This window comes from Hemicordylus capensis, chromosome 4 (assembly GCF_027244095.1).
Source record: "Hemicordylus capensis ecotype Gifberg chromosome 4, rHemCap1.1.pri, whole genome shotgun sequence".
Taxonomy (NCBI): domain Eukaryota; kingdom Metazoa; phylum Chordata; class Lepidosauria; order Squamata; family Cordylidae; genus Hemicordylus; species Hemicordylus capensis.
Window position 1 is genome coordinate 112,429,325 of NC_069660.1, and position 22,483 is coordinate 112,451,807.

At 41.2% G+C, this 22,483-nt stretch overlaps 2 protein-coding genes across 11 annotated transcripts in view; one reads left to right on the top strand and one right to left on the bottom strand.

Annotated features, from left to right (window-relative positions):
* Nucleotides 1-17,282, top strand: part of AK5 (adenylate kinase 5) — a 164,609-nt gene extending 147,327 nt beyond the window's left edge. For both annotated transcript variants that reach the window (XM_053247970.1, XM_053247971.1), the window contains 2 exons: nt 12,031-12,222; nt 16,073-17,282. In XM_053247970.1, the coding sequence (XP_053103945.1) occupies nt 12,031-12,222; nt 16,073-16,180 (300 nt within the window). In that variant the 3' untranslated portion in view covers nt 16,181-17,282. The remainder of the gene's footprint in view (nt 1-12,030; nt 12,223-16,072) is intronic.
* Nucleotides 17,283-17,626: 344 nt separating this feature from the next.
* Nucleotides 17,627-22,483, bottom strand: part of ZZZ3 (zinc finger ZZ-type containing 3) — an 87,834-nt gene continuing 82,977 nt past the window's right edge. For 8 of the 9 annotated variants that reach the window (XM_053247938.1, XM_053247935.1, XM_053247942.1 and 5 more), the window contains 2 exons: nt 21,331-21,431; nt 19,698-21,029 (listed from right to left, as the gene is read on the bottom strand). In XM_053247938.1, the coding sequence (XP_053103913.1) occupies nt 20,885-21,029; nt 21,331-21,431 (246 nt within the window). In that variant the 3' untranslated portion in view covers nt 19,698-20,884. Of the gene's footprint in view, nt 17,896-19,697; nt 21,030-21,330; nt 21,432-22,483 lie in introns of those variants that run through there. The other variant, XM_053247943.1, reaches the window with a different exon arrangement.

The window sequence follows — 22,483 nt, forward strand, 5'->3', positions numbered from 1 at the left end:
ACCTAGAGATTGTGGTGTACCTTATTTTAAAGTTTCGCACGTATTTAGGGAGTTCTCAGTTTACCCAATGTTACAGGAGAGAGACCCAGTAGGTGATAGCATGGGTTTCTGTGTTTGTTCAGAATATGGAATAACTCCTTGGTAGGTCAGAGTTATTTTTGGTACACTGGTGCCTCCTTGTGCATGAAATGATTCCAGATTATATTGAGCTCTACTGCCTGTTAATAAGTGACTTTTCCATGTCTCTCTGAGCTTATTCAGATGCTACTCCAAATGCTTAGCAAAACAAACTTTTTAAATTACAAAACCTGGATGGACTGTCATGCCCCACTTTGGGAAGGTGGTCGAAATGTTGGCACGGTTTTAGAAAGGATCCTGCTTGTCACTGTCACTGTAGAATACAAAGCAGGACACTCGACAGACAATCATTAGATGTGTGAAAGAAAAAAACTGGTTTTCTTTCTATTTTCATTTTAAGCCCCTCCCCCCCGTTTATATTCATTTCATTTAAAAAATGTGGGGGTTTTGTGATTTTGGTTTTTCCCCTCTTTCTTTTTCATTGACTTTATTATTGAATGGGTGTTAAATAAAGGTTTTGCTATATTTGATGCATAGCTTCCAAAAAACATAGCTACACAGCTGCTTCCTTGTGGTTGCCATTTTTATTAACTGTATGCCCTGCAGTGGGACTGCATGTGTTAAAAAATATTGGCTGCTATGAAAAAATGGCCATTAGATAGAAGGAGTTTCATTTAAAAAGAGGTACTCTCTAAGTGCAGCCACCTAATGGTGCAGCAGGGAAATGACTTGACTAGCAAACCAGAGATTTCTTTTTCGAATCCCCGCTTGTATGTTTCCCAGACTATGGGAAACACCTATATCAGGCAGCAGTGATAGAGGAAGATGCTGAAAGGCATCATCTCATACTTCACGGGCGATGGCAATGGTAAACTGCTAACTGGGCAAAGAGGCACCTTTTACCGTGGTGATTCTCTTTATTTAGCAGGGGGAGAGTAACTGGCGCTATTCACCCCCAGCACAGTACTTCCAGTGACTGTTGCTGGTGTGTGTCTTACGTTTCTTTTTAGAATGTGAGCCCTTTGGGGACAGGGAGCCATCTTATTTGTTTGTTATTTCTCTTTGTAAACTGCCCTGAGCCATTTTTGGAAGGGCGGTATAGAAATCGAATTATTATTATTATTATTATTATTATTATTATTATTATTATTATTAAACCCCTCCTGTATTCTACCAAAGACAACAACAGGGCTCTGTGGTCACCAGGAGTTGACACTGACTCAATGGCACACTTTACCTTTACTCCCTATGTATCCTGGACCCAGTCCATTTAGAACTTTGAAGAATAGAACTATCATCTATATATATAATTCTCCTGAGTGTGCCTTGGAATGTGCATCCCAGTACCCAGCTGATTGGCTGGGCGGTGGACGCGCCTGATTGGCTGAGGCACACCCAGGAGAATTGGTTGCCGCGGTGGCAGCCCAGCTGTGGAGGCCAGAGGTGGTAGGCCCAGCCGCGGAGGCAAGGCCCAGGAGGGGGAGAAGAAAGGCGGGGGCAGAAGTGGCAGTGGGGAGGAGAGGCGGCTGGGCCCGGAAGCAGAGACTGCGGCAGAAGGTGGGGAGAGATGTAACCACCGGCCCCAAAGAGTGCAGAGATGCTCTCTGCGGGGTCGGCTAGTCTTCAACTAAACCTTAAAATCCACTGGTAGCCAGTGGAGCTTCTTTGATACAGGTTTACTATGCTCTCTGTAGTTCCTTTCAGTCATTTGCCAGGCAGATGCATTTTGAAGAAGCTTACCTGTCTAAATGATACTCAAAGATAGCCCCACATTAAGAGCATTATAGCAATCAAGCTGTGAAATTACCACTTAAATCATAAGGGCATACTCTTTTGCATTGAAAGTGTATTAAACAGAGTGCTAATGATACATTTCACAGGGCTTTTGTAACAGTTGATTCATTGTGAATCAGAACTACAGTCCCTTGCCACCCGTGAGGGTTCCGTTCCATCAAAATCCCACAGTTGGCAAATTCATTGTTGGCAAGGCATTAAAGTCTATGGGAAACGGGTTTAAGGGAACTGCGATCACAAAAACATCAAAAAATAAAGGAAGAAATGCTTGAAAAATCAGGAAAAATAAACAAAAATCCTTTAATATCGCCAAGAGCCACCAAGAGGAATGAGCAGATTAAACCTCTAACCCCCCCCCCCCCCAAACCACTAACCCTCCACAAAAACACTCTAAAATACCTCGCCAATCATGGATACTCAGGTCGCGGTTGGTGAGACCAGTCACAATATTTCAGTCGCATATACTTAAAACTGCGGTTGGTAAAACCATATTTGGCAGTTTGGAATGACTGTATTTTCACCTTTTAAATAAAACTTTTACTTGGAAAGAAGATTTCATATTTGGAATCATTTACCCTATCTTAACTTGTAATACTACCATTGCCCATTGTGTGCTTCTGGAACTCCTGAGGGGGTTGTGGGTAGGAGGCATTGCTTTGCAGTGGTCCAGTTCCTACCTCTTGGGTAGATTCCAGATGGTATCACTTGGAAATTGTTGCTCTTCAAAACGAGAGCTGTCGTATCGAGTCGCTCTCTCTCCAGTGCTTTTTAACATCTACGTGGAACTGCTGGGAGAGATCATCAGGAGATCTGGAGCAGGTTGCTATCAATATGCTGATGACATCCAGATCTATTTCTCCATATTGATCTCATCAGGACATGGCTTAACCTCTCTAAATGCTTGCTTGGAATCAGTAATGGGCTTGATGTGGGAGAACAAACTGAAGTTGAATCTGAACAAGATGGAGGTCCTCATTGTGGGAGGCTAGATCTTAGGAAGTGGTTTAGATCTGTTTGTCCTGAATGGGGTCACACTCCCCTTAAAGATCATGTATGTAGCTTGGGAGTACTTCTGGACCCAAACTTCTCCCTGATACCGCAGGTAGAGGCAGTGGCCAGGAGGACTGCCTTTTTATGAGCTTCAGCAGATACGCCAACTATGCCCATTACTCAAGACAAATTACATTAAAACAGTGGTGCATGTGCTGGTAACATCCAGGCTTTACTACTGCAAAGTGCTCTACATTGGGCTGCCTTTGTATGTGATTTGGAAGCTGTGACTGGTGCAAAATGTGCAGACAGGTTGGTCTCTGGGGTGACACATGTTACTCTTGTTTTAAAAGAACTACACTGGCTGCCAATTAATTTTTCAGCAAAATACAAAGTGCTGGTTGTTACCTATAAAGCCCAGGGTATTTGAGAGATTACCTTCTTCATGAACCATACCACCTATTAAGATAATCAGTGGATGTCCAGTTGTCACCGGCTCACATGGTGGCGACCCAAAACCAGGCCTTCTCTAGGGTTGCCATGAGGCTCTTGAACACACTCCCAAATGACATCTCCCCATTTCTGATTATTTTTAAATGACTTTTGAAAACATTCCTGTTTTATAAGGCTTTTAGTTTATGATGTTTTGAAATTTTATTTATGATAATTTTAATGTTTCATATTATTTTTAGGTTTTATGTTCTGTTGGCTGTTCATTTAAATCGTAAACCACCCTGGGATTTTATATATGGTGGTATATAAATGTGACAAACAATCAAATAACTTTTGTAATACCACCATTTCATTGATTTGACTTTCAGAGTTTTTCAGAGAAAAGGCTTTTCTATTTAAGTTTCTATATAATTAAAATAAAATTATTACTGCTATATAGGCTATTTAGTTTGCCCTGTTTTGTCCAATTTTCTGTCTATGAAGCAGCAAGAAATCAGAAAAGATTCTTATTTATTTTCCAGCTTGCAACAGTACAGTCTTGTTTTCTAGTGTTTGGGGAACCATCTGAAGCACTTAACTTGCTTTACAGGCTGTTAGGCAACTCAATGGATTAAATCCACTTGGAGTATATCACTGGCATTTGAACAATGCACTTCAGCATTTTAGATGCATTGCAATTATTTGTCTGAAGCTGAAATTCTCTGCCAAACAACTCAAAGCTGCATCTTTAGCTGTAGTGGTGCACAGTACATTTCCTCCTCTCTTTTGCTTGAAATTACAAAAGAAAAGATGGCCAGGACTTTCACAAGAAAGCTAGCCTCTCCATATAAGAAGCACAGCATGCTAGACTTTCCTCTCAGGACAGTTTTACATGTTAGCGTGGTATAGTGGTTAGAGTGCTGGACTAGGACCGGGGAGACCCGAGTTCAAATCCCCATCCAGTCATGATACTTGCTGGATGACTCTGGGCCAGTCACTTCTCTCTCAGCCTAACCTACTTCACAGGGTTGTTGTGAAAAAGAAACTCAAGTATGTAGTACACCACTCTGGGCTCCTTGGAGGAAGAGTGGGATATAAATGTAATAATAATAATAATAATAATAATAATAATAATAAATGTTATAACAGGCAAGGTCAATTCAGAATTCACTCCTTACTAATGCAATCTTGTAATAGTTTAACATCTTTGACAGACTAGTTCAATCCTTTCCCATGCTTCTGAATATTGTGGGAAGCGGGGGAAGGTGTATAAACTTCCTCTGAATTTGGAGCTCACCTTTTCTTTTTTGTAGTTTCTCTGCATTCACATTTCACAGTGCCTGCTCTGGGGTGGCCAGGTACCCATTGCCAAAAAAGAGGATGGAAAGAGGACACAAATTTGCACGTTAAGTTATATTTATACATTTAAATTTATAAATAATAAATTTAATTTATTATTCACACACACATATATATATATAATAATTTGAATATACATAAGCACAGGGAAGCCTATGGCCTGTGTGTCTGCTCAGTGTTCTGTGTAGGTGCTAAATTCTCAAGGCCAAATTCTCATGCTAGCCAGCCAGCGAAAAGGCTAAGCTGAGAAATTGCCTACCTGCCCTTGGGGCAGCTGCATTGCCTTTTGAAGAGAAAGGAAAAAGGCAACGAGCTATAAGCTGCTGTCGCCACTGCCCTCATTGTCCTCTCTGCTCAGCCTCAGCTTTGTATCCTCTCTAGGGGTGTGCACAAACTGGTTTGGTGGTCTGTTCAAGACTGCCGAACTGGTCTGAAAGACCAGCATTTGAACTGGTTTGGAGGCAGGGAGGGGGTTGCTTTAAGGCACAGAGAGGGTGTCCTTACCTCCCCCGCTGCATTTCCCCTGCTGGCGCTACTGTCTAAATAGCTGGCACAGGCCGGCTGTATACCCTCTTGCCACCCTGATCAGTGGAATATCGGAAGTGGCCAGCATGCATTGCACACACGTGCCAGCCACATCCAGTATTACGCTGACCGGGGTGGCAAGAGGGTATACAGCTGGCCTGCGCCAGCTATTTTGACAGTAGCGCCAGCAGGGGAAATGTAGTGCAGGGAAGGTAAGGACACTCCCCCACCCTCCTGGGAGTGCATGAAACCGGATGCACACCCCTAATCCTGTAATCTGAATAAGCTCCTTCAGGGCCTTCTCTTTTCTCTGTTGTACAAGAATCTTTGCAGATTGTAGGGTGCTTTATCTCACCTTTAATTTTTCTTTTCTTCCTTTCTCGCTTCCCTCTTTGCTAGTATTCCTACTTTGGGTATTCTCCCCACCCCACCCCACCCCCTCATTTTGTTCTGTTCGTCCACTAGGGCTGTGGTCCTAGGTTTATGGCAGCAAAAGTCTCCTGCAAAAAATGAGTATATTATGAGTATATTATGGAGGTGAATCAGACTTCTGATGATCAAAATAAACGCCTTTTATGTTTAGGTGATGGTCATGAAGTGTATTTGTGCCATTATTGAAAGTTCACACAACAAGCATGTAGAAATAGATATTTATGACTGTAGGCACTCTTATGGGAAAAACCTCTGTCACAGACTAGTGCTGGATCCAAAACTAAGGTCTCGGTCATATCTCAACAGACCTTAGTAATTCAGTTCTCTTCAGTATCAGGATAACCTGTCTCAAGGCCGACTGATACATTTGCTGAGACCAGCTGCAACTATTGACCTCAATTGTACCTCCTCTTGTGTTATGCCAGTTCACACTGCAGCCCAGCTTAAGGGAATCTTGCTGAAGTTGAAGACTTTGAAGAAATATAAACTAACAAGACAGGTCCTTCAGGATTTAAAGAAAAAGAGGAAGAAAAAGCTGCAGCCTTAAAGCTGATGTCTTGGTCTTCTTCAAAGCTGCGGAAAGAGCTCCTGCCTGTACCAGACCCGATTCCCCTGTCTGACCCTGCAATCAAATAAGACATTTAATATGTACATTTGCCTTCTGATGACGAGGAGCTTCACAGCAGGCATTCACTGCATACTCCCTCAAAGGTTTCTACCTCATGCTCACCCTAAAGATAATCAAGATTGTAGAACTCAAGACATTAATGATTACTGGGGTAGATATTCTATATAGGATTATGACTACTAAAGAAAGGACCATCACTATGCCCTTGATGTTTGGTCTCAAGCAGACATAGATTTTGGGAGAGCAGTGCTGACCTCTTTATTTTCCCAAGATGACTGTACCCTTCATGCTGGTAAATCAGCTTCCTACTCACCCAGCAATGTGAATGCACAGAGACCACGAAGAAGAAAGTCCGGTTTCTTATCTGTAATTGAAGTTCTTCAAGTGATCGTCTGTGCAGTCACACAACAGGTGCTCCTTCCTGCTGCAGCATGTTACTAAGTTTGTTTAGCCCAGTACCCTTGACCTGAGGGAACTTCTGCATGGGTGAGCACACCTACAAGTCCATGCCAAAGAGCTCCTGCTTGAAGAAATGCCTGCCTGCAGGCAGTGATGGGCTGGATGAGGGATAACAAACTGAAACTGAATCCAGATAAGACAGAGGTACTTGTTGTGTGGGATTGGAACAGGAGACCATTTTGATCTGCAAGTTCTGGATGAGATCACACTTCCCCAGAAGGAACAGGTACACAGTCTGGGAGTACTGTCCCAGAAAGAGTTTTATTTTATTTTATTTTATTTTATTTCTATACCGCCCAATTCAAAGGCTCTGGGCAGTGCACAACAAGTAAAAAACAAAGGCAAACAACATTTTAAACAAGCTACCTAAAACAATGTAAAAACAAATTTAACACAATTCAGAATAATTTAAAACCAATTAAAATACATAAAAACAATTTTAAAACCTTGGAAGGCCAGGCCAAACAAGTAAGTCTTTAGGGCTCTCTTGAAAGGCAACAATGAGTCCAAACTATGGATATCTGCCGGGAGTGCATTCTACAGACCAGGAGCAGCTACAGAGAAGGCCCGTTTCTGAGTTGCTACAAAATGCGCCAGTGGTAACTGTAGATGGACCTCTCCAGAAGACCTCAGCATGTGATGGGGATCAGACAAAAGAAGGCACTCTCTAAGTTAACCTGGACCTAAGCTGTCCAGGGCTTTAAAGGTAATAACCAGCACTATTTTGTGTTTTGCCGAGAAAATTATTGACAGCCAATGCAACTGTTTAAGAACAGGCATAATGTGGTCTCTCCAGGTTATCCTAGAGACCAGTCTAGCTGCCGCATTTTGGACTAGCTGAAGTTTCCAAACTATGTACAATGGCAGCCCCACGTAGAGCGCATTGCAATTGTCCAACCTGGAGGTTACCAGCTGATGCACCACTATTTTGAGATTGTTCTCTTCCAAGGACAATCCAATCCAAGGAATGGATGCAGCTGTTGAATCAACTGAAGTTGATGGAAAGCGCTCCTGGCCCTAGCCGCCCCCTGGGATACCAGGGAGAGGGCTGGATCTAAGAGCAGTCCCAGGCTGCATACCTGTTCCTTCTGGAGGAGTGTAACCCCATCCAGCAAAGGAAGATCTAGCTCATCTCTCAAATTCCAATCTCCCACGGTGAGCACCTCCGTCTTGCATGGATTCAGCTTCAATTTGTTGTCCCTCATCCAGCCCATTACTGCCTGTAGGCAGGTATTTATGAAGTGAATGCCATTTCCTGATGATGATTATGATGACTAGGAGGAGGCGGAGAAATAGATTTGGGTGTCATCAGTATACTGATAACACTGTGCACCAAATCTCTTGATGACCTCATCCAGCAGTTTCATGTACAGTAGATGTTAAAAAGCATTGGTGACAGAATGGAGCCCTGAGGGACTCCATATAACAGTTCCCATGTTGAAGAGCAACCATCACTGAGCTCTACCATCTGGAATCTGCCTGAGAGATAGAGTAGAACTACTGCAAAGCAGTGTCTCCTATCCCCATCTCCCCTAGGTGATCCAGAAGGATAACATGGCCAGTGATATTGAACGTGACTGAGAGATCCAAAAGAACCAATGGAGTCATACTCCCTTTGTTGATTCCCTGGTAAAGGTAATCCATCAGGTCGACCAATGCCGTCTCAACCCCATATCCCTCTCTAAGGACACTTTGAAATGGGTCTAGATAATCTGTTTCTTCCAAACCTTCCTGGCAGGTTAGCCACTACTCTCTCAATCATCTTGCCCAACCAAGGGAAATTGGAGACTGGCCTATAACTATCCATCACTGAGGGATCTAGGGGAGGCTTCTTAAGAAGTGGTCAAATCATTGCCTCCTTCAAACAAGAGGGCATCTTACCCTCCCTCAGTAATGTGTTAATGGTATTAGCTAGGTTATCTCAATCAGTTTCCCTGCTAGATAGAAGCAGCCAAGTTGGGGAAGGATCCAGAGAACAAGTGGTATGCCGCACTGCCCCAAGCAGCTTGTCCACATCCTCAGGCATCACAGATTGAAACTGATCCAATCTAATACTGCAAGAAGGATTGCTGCCCACCACCTTAGCAGACTCTGCAGAAACATTGATGTCCAAGTTGGCCTGAACACAGGAGATTTTGTGTGCAAAGAACCCACTAAAAGCATTACAGCAGAACATAGTTTCCGGGGACTGGTTCGAACTTTAAGGAGCCTTAATCAAACTCCTCACAAACCAGGACAACTCTGCTGAACGTGAACCTGCAGAAGTGATGCATGCAGGCCAGAACTGTTTTTTTGCTGCACATACCACCTCTGTAAAATGGATGTCAGAACAGATGGTTGAAATTGCCAAGAAGAGGAGAGAAGCCAAAATCAAGCAAGATAAAGACCTCACAAAGTAACTTAATAGGGAATTTAAGAAAGCTGTTAGAAGAGACAAGGAGCAGTACTACAATGACATCTGTAAAGACCTTGAGAATAGAAATAGACAAGGGAAAACAAGGCAAGTTTTCCAAAAGATCTCTGAACTCAGAGGTAGATTCCAACCTCGAACTGTTATGTTAATGGAGGCAAAGGACAGATAGTAACTGATGCACAGAAGATCAAACAGAGATGGAAGGAGTATACTGAAAATCTGTAAAGCAGGGACGACAACATCCAAGATACTCTAGAAGATATTCCCTACTTGCAAGAACCTCTAGTACAGGAAGATGAATTTAGATTAGCACTCCAGTCATTACCAAGTCAGAAGGCTACAGAAATTGATGGAATAGCTACAGAAATATGGCAGGCAGCAGAAGAAGAATCAGTCAAGACTCTAACCAAACTATGCCAGCAAATTTGGAGAATGACACAGTGGCCAACAGATTGGAAGAGATCAGTCTACATACCCATACCAAAGAAAGGAGACTTAACAGTTTGTGCAAACCATCACACAATATCCTTAATTTCACATGCTAGCAAAATAATGCTCAGGATCATCCAAAGCCCTACGTGGAAAGGGAAATGCCTGATGTTCAAGCTGGTTTCAGAAAAGGCTGAGGAACAAGAGACATAATTGCTGATGCACGCTGGATAATTGAGAAAGCCAAAGAATACCAAAAAGAAGTCAATATGTGCTTTATTGACTACAGAAAAGCCTTTGATTATATCAACCATGTCAAGTTTTGGAATATCCTAAGGAAAATGGGTGTCCCAGAGCACCTCATTGTTCTCATGAGAAACCTATACACAAGACAAGAAGCCACAGTCCATACGAAACATGGTGAAACAGAGTGGTTCCAGATAGGCAAAGGAGTAAGACAAGGCTGTATAATTTCCCCTTCTTTATTCAGTTTATATGCTGAACATATACTGAGAGAAGCTAGATTGGAAGAAGATGAGTGTGGTTTTAAAGTTGGAGGAAGAAACATCAATAACCTGCACTACGCTGATGACACCACTCTGATAGCTGAGAATGCAGATGATCTGCAAGCTCTAATAATGAAAGTCAAGGAGCACAGTGAAAAAATGGGACTACGACTAAATGTCAAAAAGACTAAACTAATGACAATGGGTACAACAACCAGCCTCAGAATAGACAAAGACATTGGTGGTGGATAGCTTCTGCCTTTTTAGGATCAACCATCAACAGTAAAGGATCTAGCAGTCAAGAAATACACCGCAGATTAGCAGTTGGTAGGGTAGCAATGAAGGCCTTGGAAAGGATATTTAGATACCATAATGTGTCTACATCAAAGATTAGAATCATTTGGGCTGTGGTTTTCCCCATGACACTCTATGGATGTGAAATCTGGACTTTGAAGAAGCAAGATAGAAAAAGCATTGACGCTTTTGAACTTTGGTGCTGGAGAAGACTTTTGAGGATACCATGGACAGCCAGGAAAACAAACAAATGAAGCATAGAACAAATCAATTCAGAATTTTCACTTGAGGCACAAATGACCAGGCTCAAACTCAAGACCAGGTTCCCACCAGGGCATCAACAGAGGCAGCACCAATACTGAAACCCTCCTGGACCGATCAGTCTTCTCGGGCGGACCACCTTAATAGTTCTACTAGGTTGAGGCAGTGACCAGAGGTGCTGTCTATCCACTTCAGCTGATACGCCAGCTGCCGTTTCTTGAGATAAACAACAGACATCTGTAGGTAGCCTCCAGACCTGACTACTGCATTGCGCTCTATATGGGGCTGTGCAGACGCTAGAGGAGAGGGAGCCTGTGTCCACCCCTCTCCCCAGGGGCCTCTCAGAGTGAGGGAAATAATGAAGGAAATGAGGGGTGGAGCTGGGGCGGGGCAAGTTCTTTGAAGCCATCCGCTCAATTATAGCTAGACCCCTGGGGCTCTGTTTGTTCATAGTCCAGAAATTGTAGTTGGTGTGGAATGCAGCAGCCAGGTTGGTCTCTGGGTCATCATGGAGAGGCCATATTACTCCTGTGTTGAAAGAGCTGCACTAGCTGCCGATAAGTTTCCCGGGCAAAATACAAGGTGCTGGTTATAACCTATAAAGCCCAAAACAGCTTAGGCCCTGGGTATTTAAAATAATGTCTTGTTCGCCACTAGCCCACTGCCCATTGAGATCATCTGCGGTTGCCACCAGCTTGTCTGGTGGCTGCTTAGGGATGGGGCTTCTCCGTTGCTGCTTTGGAATGTGCTCCCTGTTGAAATAAGAGTCTCTCCATCTCTGACAAAGTTTTTAAAAGGCAGTTAAAATGACACATTTGTTCATCCAGGCTTTTAATTAGATTTACAGTTTTTAACATTGTGTTAAATTTTAAATTGGTTAAATGTTTTAACGTGTATTGTTTTTATTGTAAACCACCCAGAGAGAGAAGTTTTGGGCGGTAAATATGTTAGTTAGTTAGTTAGTTAATTATACAAACAAACAAACATATAAATAAAAGCTGAGAAGCTCTTAAAGGTTCCAAGACGAAGCACTGGGCAAGCACAAAAATCCAAAATCCAGTTCAGGTTCAGGTAAGAAACCTGTCTTCTTGTTCCCCAGAAAAACAGAGGACATGTAAATCATACAGCATGTTACATTTATAAGAAACAGTACATTTTTCTTTGACTACAGTAAAATAAGTGTTATATTCCTATTGTTTGCTGTAAGAATGCAGAGCTCGATCTGAGGAAATATCTAGGACCTGGAGCAGGTAATAAACTAGTCCCCAGTCCATGTGTCTTTCCTAAAAACCCACATCTGCTTTTCATTCTGATGTTACCTTCATGGATGAAGAACACTTGGTTGTAATCAGCTGTTATATATAGTCAGACTGAGATATACTCAATGTTTTGAAAAGTTTTGATGCTCTTCTTCCCCTCAACTTCTTTAGATTGGTGAGCCATCTCTAGTCCTCTGCATGGACTGTTCCTCCAAGACAATGAGCAGCCGCCTTTTGAAAAGAAGTCAAAGCAGCCAGTGCCTTGATGATAATGCTGAAATCATCATGAAGCGCATTGAAACATACTATGAAGAGAATGAGCCTGTGATCATATATTATGAAAACAAAATTCCATTGTTTAAGGTACACTAGACAGACTTTTGAATTGGGCCACTACTCTTTGATCCATTAAGAAAAGGGCATTCAAAAACTGACAGCTAGTTCAAATGTGCCATTAAATTTCTACATGGTACAATCCTCTTACAGGATTCTACCATCTCACCGCACAGATAAGAACACTTGGTGGAAATGCCAGTGTCAAAATCTTCCCTGCAAATAACAACATCAAACAGAAGGCACATTTTGAGACAAGAAAAAATATATAAGATTACAGTTGCATAGTACTGCAAAAAGTCTTAGTCAGTTACACATACGTTTTGTGGCTTGGTTGGTTAAATGCATAAATTGGCATATGAGAAAAACAATTGCTCCAAATTGTTTTTTCAGATGATGCATGCATCATAGCAGGCACTTTCAGGGACACATTCCCCATTCCAATAGCACTGCATAGGAAGGTCATGGACATCACGTGTTCAACCATGTGTTCAACATGGGTACCCCCCTGCAGCATGACATGGCCCTTCCACCAGTTGCTCCTGCCACCTACTGCAAATATGGCTCCTACTGTCCCCACCCCTTCTTGTTGCCTGCTTCCACCAGCACTCTTGCTCTTCCCCTGCCCTTGGCCGCTCCTGCTCTCCCCTCCACCACTCCTTGTACTAACCATCCAGCGCCAAGGCCAGTCAGACCTTCCAACTGCCCCAGAGCCTCTGGATGGTAATGGAAAGTGTGCATGTGCCCATTGCTGTCTGGCTTCTGGGGCAGTCGGAAACTCCGACCAGCCTTGGAGCTGGATGGCAAATGTGGGGGCGGGGGGAGGGGGAGAGGAAAGAATAGGAGCAATAGCTCCATTCTTTTTCACATAGGGGCAAATGCTCTTATGCTCTAAGGGAATACAGTTCGAAGTAAAAATCCAGCAGAGCTTCTTCTTAAACCAGGATCAGTTGCTTTGGATATCACAATGGATCCTGTCTTGTTCTGTGCCAGACTTGGAAGTAGAATCACATCTCCCCACTCACGTACATGCGCCCAAATTTAGGGGATGTCACATGAAACCAGATTCAGTCATGTCTTCATGTAACATCTGAACTGGACCTATATGAACTGAAAAATACCATAAGCAGATTAGGTATTGAGCTTTCGGGATTTAACTAAATTTCAGAGATTCCCCCCCCCCCCATTTCAACAGACAGCCTGACTAATGTGAAATATACAAATCAGTGCTCCCCACCTAGGGCCCTCCAATTTATTGTGGCTGGGGATGATGCGAGTTGTAGATCAGCAACATCTGGAGACCCCCATGTTGAGAACCACTTATACGTATCATGAGTAGGTTTGAGAATCTTAGTCCCAGGAATGAGAAGCTCTCTCCTCTTCAACAGGCAGTCCAAAATATCCCATCAACTCAGAACTGCTTTGTATATTTTGCAACACACATAGCATTTCTGCCTAAGGAAAAATCTTGGAATCCTGCCTAAGGAAAAATCTTGGCTAGAATTCAGAGACCAGTGTGGAAAGCACTTCCATGCACACTTGAGGTGGTTCTCTGATTTCTCTTTCTGGTTGCAGCCCTTTGTGCTGAATCAAAAGCTGTGATTGAGGGTTCCCCATCCTTCAGGAACAGGATGGGGAGCCCTGCATAGCAGCTTTCCAGGGCACTAGGAGCTGCAGCAAGGAGAGCTGGAAAAACCTCCGTGCCCATATGGCAGGCAGCCCTTGGATCTTGACCCATGTGTGGCACAACAGACATAAAGATCTATATGCAGGCTTTTCATGCTTTTTCTAATAGGAAGTGCTTTCCATAACATGCAAAATAATAGTGACTGACATGACGTGCAGCATTAAAGAGCTGTAACGTTGCTCCCTGGGCTGCTGTGGACTGCGAAGGTGGCCCAATGCTGTTAAGGACAGGCGGTTTGCTGTCACAAATGGGAAGACTGCAGACGTATTAGTAGCACAACTGCCTGTTCTTAACAGAATCAGGGCTGCCTTGGGGAGTACACAGCAGTCCAGGTCACAGCATTACAGCTCTGTAACACTGTATATCTTGTTCATCAAGGACAGTGAAACTGTTGATGCAACAAATGGCTCTCTAGTGATTTTGCCAAGAAGTAATAGTAGCATCAGCAAATGCAAAAAATCCAACCCATAAACTCTCAAATCTCTTTAAACTGTGTTTTTATTCTTGAAAGTCTAGCCATTTGGGAGGCTTTGAACTGATCTTGGACTTTGAAGAATAAAGCCACAATTTTTGGCACCTTGTAAAGGAGTCTTTTCCTTTTGCTTTTTTGTTTCTAATGAATGAACCAAATATTTATTATATCCTGTTGACTTTCTCGTTTAGAAAAGTATGAATAGTGGAACAATGGCTATTGCAGAACATCCAGTCTTAATATACCACATTAAACATCTACTTTGGAATGAATTCATAACACTGAATAGTAGAATAAAAAATTGAAGACTAAGATAGAAAAGGCTATGACATAATGTCTGAAATTCTTCATCACATTATGGTAATTCAAGCAAGAAAATAAAAGAGACAACTAGTATTGACTGACTGTTGCTCTTGTGCCAGTACTAAAAATGAGTTGTGCATGGAGCTGCTTTCAGAAACAGAGAACATGAAAATCAGAGTGTCCTTGGGAGACCTTTGAGTACATCCAAGGTGTAATATTTCATGTTTCAAAGTGCTCAGCAGGAAAAATGAAAAGGACTGATCAATACAGCTAGCAACAGAAATTTGAAGCTTATACTCTCCCCGCCGCCCCAAACACACACCTTTTACTTTCAAGTTTAAGTATTACCCATTGCCCTCTTTTGGTTTGGTAAAGCAAAGTTAAAACCTGTGAAAAAACAAAAAGCACAGGTTGAGAGGAGTTGGTATTGGATTAACATCTCTGATCCGGAGTAGTCTTACCATTTGTGGAGCTTACAAACTATCTTCCAGAACCTGGATCTGGGTTCATGTGGGTGAGAATCTGCCAACAAAGAACTCTGTGGTGTTTTTAGACTCTGTACACCACCATAGTGTTCAAGGACAAAAGAAAATGTATAAATGTAAAAATAACTATATGTTACTATGTTCCTCCAATATCTTCATAGGGAACTATGGCATATTTCAGCGAGTGTCTAATGATCAAGTCTCAACAATCATCATATGGGCAGAACACCCTTCTCTAGGCCTCCATATTGCTTCTCCACCTGTACAGGTGGAGTACAGTTGGCACTCTGATTAGTTTGATCACTCTGAAACTTCCCTGCCCTCCCCGCCATGTCTTTGCTGAAGAAATACTGCAAGGACATGGTGAAAAACAAAATAGTCTTGATACACCCCTTCCCACTCAGAGAGACACTTTCAGAACACACACACACAGACACTTGCGTGTGTTGCATTTTTTGGCTCAGAAACCTTTATTAAAAAAAACACAAAACACTCATATCTACTTCTACCATCTTTTAAAAATTGTTCTATGTAAACGGCTTTGAGAATTTTGGTTGAAAAGTGGTATATAAGTAAGTAGTAGCAGCAGCAGCAATCATCTCATATATTCATACAACATAAACATAAACTTTTTAAAAGTTGCCCATTCACACTCGCCCCCATCTCACGCACACACCCCAGTCAACGTTTTCCATGGGAAACCGTCTCATATTTAACTTAACCCACTGGAGGGGAGAGCACAGATAAGAGTAGTATTATGGGAGAGGAGAGCAAAGAGCGTGCCGTTGCCCAGGCAGCATCCCCGCCCCACTTTCTGTCAGGGACCTAGGGACATGTGCTCCTCTCCCCTGCCCTTTGTTCACTTATAGTTATGCTCCCGATTATTTCCCTTCTGGAGTTTAAATCTCTTACTCCAAATCTTTCTTTTAATAGATAAATGCAGACGGGACACCAGAAGAGGTTTTTCTTGAAGCCTGTTCTTCAATCGACACTTTTCTGGAAAAGGAACGAACAGCATCTTTCTCAGTCCACACAGTGTAGCTGCAAAGCTTTCTCTCACATGCACAGGAGTCCTCAAAAACGTTGCTGAAAGCAATAGCTGCTGCCTTGAAAGATTAGTGCATGTTGTATACTTTGTAAAAATCTTTATAACCTGTACTGTACGGTAACTATACACTTGTACTATATATTGTCTTATCATATAGTTTGCACTGCACAGGTTAAAAACAGCATGGTAAGCAGCAGCTCTCATTTATATAAATCATGTCTTGCACTTCAGTATTACCAGGCGTACCACACTGTCAGCATTGAGTTCCCAGTCGATTGCCAGTCAGCAAAACAGAAAGAACACTGCATTTACTTCTGTAAACAATGCAATCGTGCAACTATTTAAGCTTGCTTTTTTATTTATAGTGCTTGAAAAATCTGTTTCTGCCATTTTATCTTATTGGTGGAACATGCCTGCAATCCAGTCGCAGTCATTAACTCAAAGCAGTGAAAGTCCAGGAATTTCCAGGAAAAGCATTGTAAATACCTTGTACAACAAACAGGTTGAATGTGAAGCAGTTATAAATATAACAGGATCAGTTGCTGTGTTGCAGACAGAATGCATACAAACCATCTTCTTATGTTCTTATGTTAAAGGTTTTTAATTAGGTATGTTAATGTAGGGATAGGATACTGTTTTCTGCTAAACAGAAACCGGTGCCAAACACTGTTTTGGTGTGCAAGCATATTCTAAAGGGTAGGAGGCAATCATTAATATGTATGTGGGTTATTGTTCAAAATATTACAATTACATGTTTCAATTTTAGATCCTATGCTATCACTGTCTGATGCTAAACAGATTAAAAGTGTGGAAGAAAAGTATTTGTTTTATTCCATCAGTGTATCTTTCAATCCATATTTCCATACACTTTACACAAAAGATTTCACCAGCTGACCAAAATATTGAGAATTTTCTGTATGCCCATCAGCAGATAAAAGCAAACTGCAGTATTCCTAGGAAGAGTATTAATCCATCTTGCATGATTGATCTTTCTGTCAACATTTGCATTACCAATGAACTGTTAAGGCAAATTTGTACTTTTCAGGTTACTTTTCTTGTAATGAATGCAAATAAAGTTTATGGACAAATGCTAAATCATAGTAATTTTAACTCTTTAATCCTACCTTGAGCAGGATAAAATAATCATTCGCCCAAAAAATATGTGAGAGGTGGCCGTAATAAAGTGGATGGAAAAATATGTGAGAGGGTTCAAAAAGTATCACTATTTCATTAACTTCAGACTCTTCTGAATTTCTTCAATTTGCTTGATATTTGCACCAGCTCATTCGTCAGTGAATTGCAAAATAAGATCCTCTGCCCTAATTTTTCTGCTTCTATGTAGGTTCCTGTTTGTTTGAGCTTGTTTACAAGTGATATTTTAATGCATTTGTAATTTAATGAAACATATGAGTGAAGTACAGCTGCATGAATAAGCCAGGCATGTGTAAGTGGGTTTATTTTTTGACATGCCTTAACAAGCCACTTTAAAAAGGCAATGTGAGTTTTGTGAGCTTCAAGAAAACTATATAAAACCTTGGCTTATGCTTTGATCTGGAGCTTACAGTCTCTGTTAATTAAAGGTTTGGTAGATAATGAGGAGGTTTCAATATCCAGTTATAGGCCTATGCTTCTCTTTCCACCTTAGCTTCTTTTTTTCATAAACTTTCAGCATATGTACAGTCTGTCACTTTTGGGTAGCAGCAAAAACCTGCAGATTTAAAAAAACTGTTAAATTTCTTGAAGCGGTTTTGACAAAGCCATCCACTTCCCCTCTTATGGCTTTAACAGATACCTTGACACTTCACCAATGCCATGATATGCATACAGGGGAGGCCAATGATAGAGGACATACTTTGCACACAGATGGCCCCAGATTCAAATCTCCAGGTATAGCTCCTAACTAAAACTCTGGAGAGCTGCTGCCTGTCAGGATAGGCAAAAATAAGCTAGATGGATCAATGGTCTGGTTCAGAGTAAGACAAAAAAGATTAAACAAGAAAACTAACATTCATTAAGACACAATTTTCCAGATCATGGAATGAATTCCTGCAATTCCCATTGCCACACAATGGCACCCACTTGAAACTATGTCATTAGGATTGGTCCAACATCTAATGGCTACCATTCCTAGAGAGGTAGTTGCTTGAAGTTTGGCTTTCAGAGAAAATCAGCTCCCTCACCCTGTTGCAATAATGCAAATGTCATGTAGATCCTGCCACACCACAACATTATTATTAACAATGTAAAGTTATTGGGAGATGAACGTATATAATGAATCCTTTCAAAGCAGTACATCTGTGTTCCTACCATTCTTAATTTTGTAAAGAACTCTTAAACTAGGAACGTTTGCAGGGCTTGTCATTTTATGCATACTTCTGATGTCTTTCAAATCCACAGAATCACAGAGTTGTCTCCTCAGAACCACACTTTTTAAAAGCTGCTGCTTTAATAGTGATATGAAAAATTATAATCTTTCATATTTGCATAATGTTTTTTCCTTCCCCAAAGCAATTTGGTTTTGCTTTCATTAAAGAGAAAAGTGAAATACATCAGGTGTATTCTTTCATATTATATATTTTTTGGTTTATTAAATTTCTCAAAGAATGAGATATGCTTACAGACGATGTATTATACTGCTCAGTCATTTAGAAACGGTACTGCATCATCTACCCAATATATTAAAAAAATGCTTAAACTCCTCTAACAAAAAATGATTACACCTAAACAAACACTGTGAAAATTAACACTGATTAAACTGAAATTAAAGCTATCAAATGCACCAGCCAATTCTTTGTTATTTACTTACTGCTGTGGTTTAAGTTAAACATGTAGTCTAAGTCATTCTGAAAATTCAAGTTTTTGTTTAAGCAAGTGGAAATCTTTTACAGTTAAAATAATCAGCATTTTGGAATCACAAGTTATACATTTCAAAATGATATATTAGCTAAAAATATATCACAAATATTACAAAGCATCTTCAGTCATTGCTAATAAAGCGTACCAAACTTCCTCTTTTTATTCTGTAAGGAAAAAGGGGAGAAGAGCATTTGCAGAAAGAATACGTGCTGCACCACAATCATAAACAAATTACATGGAAGTCTTAATTTCACTGATATATACTTCCATGTAATTCCTCTGATCCAGCAATTTCTTAGAGAGAAGGTAACTCTGACATGCACATAGAACAACTTCCCTATGCATTTCAAAAGAGGAAGGGGCTCTGCATGAGCATCCATTCCTCCGGTTGTGTAGATCTGTGCCATCCACTGAAGTGGACAGAGGAGCATGCACACGAGCATATGGGTTCTGAACTGAGGATGCGTTAGGATCAGAGTTTTGGAACCTAGTCCTGGAAGAGGCTGAGTAAACAGAGCTGGGCAAGGACCACTACAGACACTGAGCCCATTAACAGGATCAGGTACTGCTTCAGTCCAGGAGCAATATGGTATTCTCCATTTTTAATGTTGGTTCAAAAAGTCAAATCTCCTCAGAAAAAAGTCACAGTAAGCATTCTATATATAAACAGACTGTATCCACATATTTTATTTCTCACAGTTCTCCTGACAACTGAACATTATTTAAGAACATACTGTATACACAGATAAGAAGAAACATACAAAATGTTTTAAATGATGCACAACAAAATCCAGCAGTATAAAAGAATGCATGTGAACCCTTGCTCACTGCTCAGGCTAAATTTAATCACTTGTTTAAATAGTAATAAAAATACAATCTTTCATGGATCTTGTGCATACTACAAAAGAGGAAAATTATTACCATATATGATTTATATTAGGCAGTTTTCTTTGATGAGTTGCATTAACAACTCCAAATACAGAGGCAGAAGGCTGTGTATTTTACTTTATAAGAGTTAATGTTGGGTATTGGAGACTTTACACAGTTACTACCACTGGCACTTTTCACCATATTTTTGTACACATCACATGGTCATCTTATATAACATTACATTTAAAAATATATCTGCGTGACAATTCTATAATATTCACACACCATGAGCTGGTTAAGGAGCAATGCCACAGTTGCCTCCTGTAGTGCTTCACTGTTGGTAAATAAGTTTGTTGTGGTAAAAAGGAAAAAAAACGAAAGTAAAGAAATGTCAATGTGATTAAGCAGCTCCAATTTAATAAAGGCCTATTACCAACCATCTCAGGGACAGCGATTGTTTCAAGAATACGTTCTAGGAGCAAACACTGTCATAGGTTAAAACTTTGTCTAAAGTCAGTTTCTGTGCTGAAAACTATTTCACAACAAAACTGCAAACTACTAAACCATTTTTAATGAAAGTACTTCATCACCTCTGCATCTCGTAACAGCCAAGCTCTTTACGCCTTTGGAAATGACTATCTTTTAATGTGTGCTTTCATTTCTGGCCACACTTTTGTAACTCCTCTCTTTAGATGCACCACCTATAATAATAAATGACTAACATGGTGAAAGGAAGTCTCACCAGTAAAGCCTCCCCCACACTAGGAATGTTCAGCCTCTGTTCAGTGATCGAGAATCATGACAGGTCAGAGAGCAGTCGCTTGATGAGGACACCCGGGAAGCTCTCATGCTGTGGATGACATTCCTGGGGAAGCAAATGTCTTTCCAAGGTGGACACAGAATCAATGGTAGTGCCACTGTTGCTTTTCAAAGAGGATACTAAGCTTCAGGTTGCAGGTTTGCTTCCCATGTCATCTATTCGCAGGAAAGTAGTTGGGGTCAAGATAATTATAACTTGGGCCTTGGGACATGCAGTAGTCTCTATCTAGGAACATCTCTGCTCTGTACATAGGCTCCAACTGGTGATTTTCCTTGTGAATGTCTGTTTCATGTAGACTGAAAGAAATGGGGGGAAAGCATTGGTGAGGTATAATGATTCCTCATAAAGCAGTCACTATTTCACTGGGCAAATAAGGAATTCCATGCTTCATAGCTTATGTTTTGTATATGTTTCTGGAAGATTACTGCCCAAATGCAAATGCAAATTATTATTATTATTTTTTAAAAAAAACACAACAACCCTTTGTTTTAGACCCAGAGCAGTTATATTTTGATATTTATTTCAGATCAAAAGCTGAATGAATACCATGCAACTTGTAATCTAAAAAAAACTGGATCATTAATATATATTTCTTACCAATCAGAACAAGAATCACAGAAATCCAAAGACATTTCTGGAGGGCAGTCTTGGCAGTGCCACCGTATGCCTTGAATAGGTTCAGTTCCACAATTATCGCACTGAAAAAAAATTCAGTAACAAGTCACTCAGAAAAAACAGTTTCAAAAGCAATCTCCAAAAGAGTTACAGTTTGCCAGATCAAACTTTAGAAAGAGGATAACACACTGTGGAATTAAATGGAACTCTCCTAAGGAAAACTTTCCAGTCCTCCACACCATTTCATAGGACTATAAATTTTGGGGTGAGCAATGGTGGGAATGAAAAACACAGGAGTTTATAAATCTGCCACTTTCACTGTTGGTCCCCTGGTATATACCTTTTCTCTTGGTCTATCCAACACTTCTCTGACACAGTTGCTTCTGCCTCCTGCTCCTAGCTCCACCCTCACCACCAGTGCTGGCTGAAGTGCTGACGCTGCCTCCGGTGGTGCCATGCACCCAACTACTACTACTGCAGGTGGCCCTCATCACCCGATTCAGATTGCTGATTCTGGCAACCACAGTTTTGTCTATCTGCAGATCACGACATGAAAATATGCTAAAATCCGCCTATTTGTGGTTGCAGAGTGGCTAGAAATGATTTCTGGTGTCACTTCCAGCAGCCACTTTAGAACACAGAGCCATTTTGAGGCTCGTTCTTTTTAAAAAATTTGCCAGATATTTGGCTGATCTGGGTTTGGGGGGGGGGGCATTTCTGGAGCCCTGCACTTTAGAGAGCAAGGTACTGTGCATTCCCAATTAGTTCTCCCCCCTTCTCATGTTTTTTTTTGGGGGGGTGCGGAACATAACCCTCCAATTCCCATAGAGTTAAGGCTTCATTATTCACATTGTTATCCGTAGAAATTGGCAGGAACTGAACCCTCACAAATATCGAGGGCCACCTGTATTTATATACTGCTTTTCAACCAAAAAGTTCTTGAAGTGTTTTACACAGAAAAAGGATAATAAGATGCCTGAATCAAGAGGCTGAGCCAGCCACATCCTACTTCTGACACATGCCACCTTCCCCTTCATTTTAAAACTCCATCTGCATGCTTAGAAGCCATGGTGTATAAGAAAGGGGGAAGGGGGGTGGTACCTTGCAAGCTGCATTCTCTTGCTGCTGTAGTTTC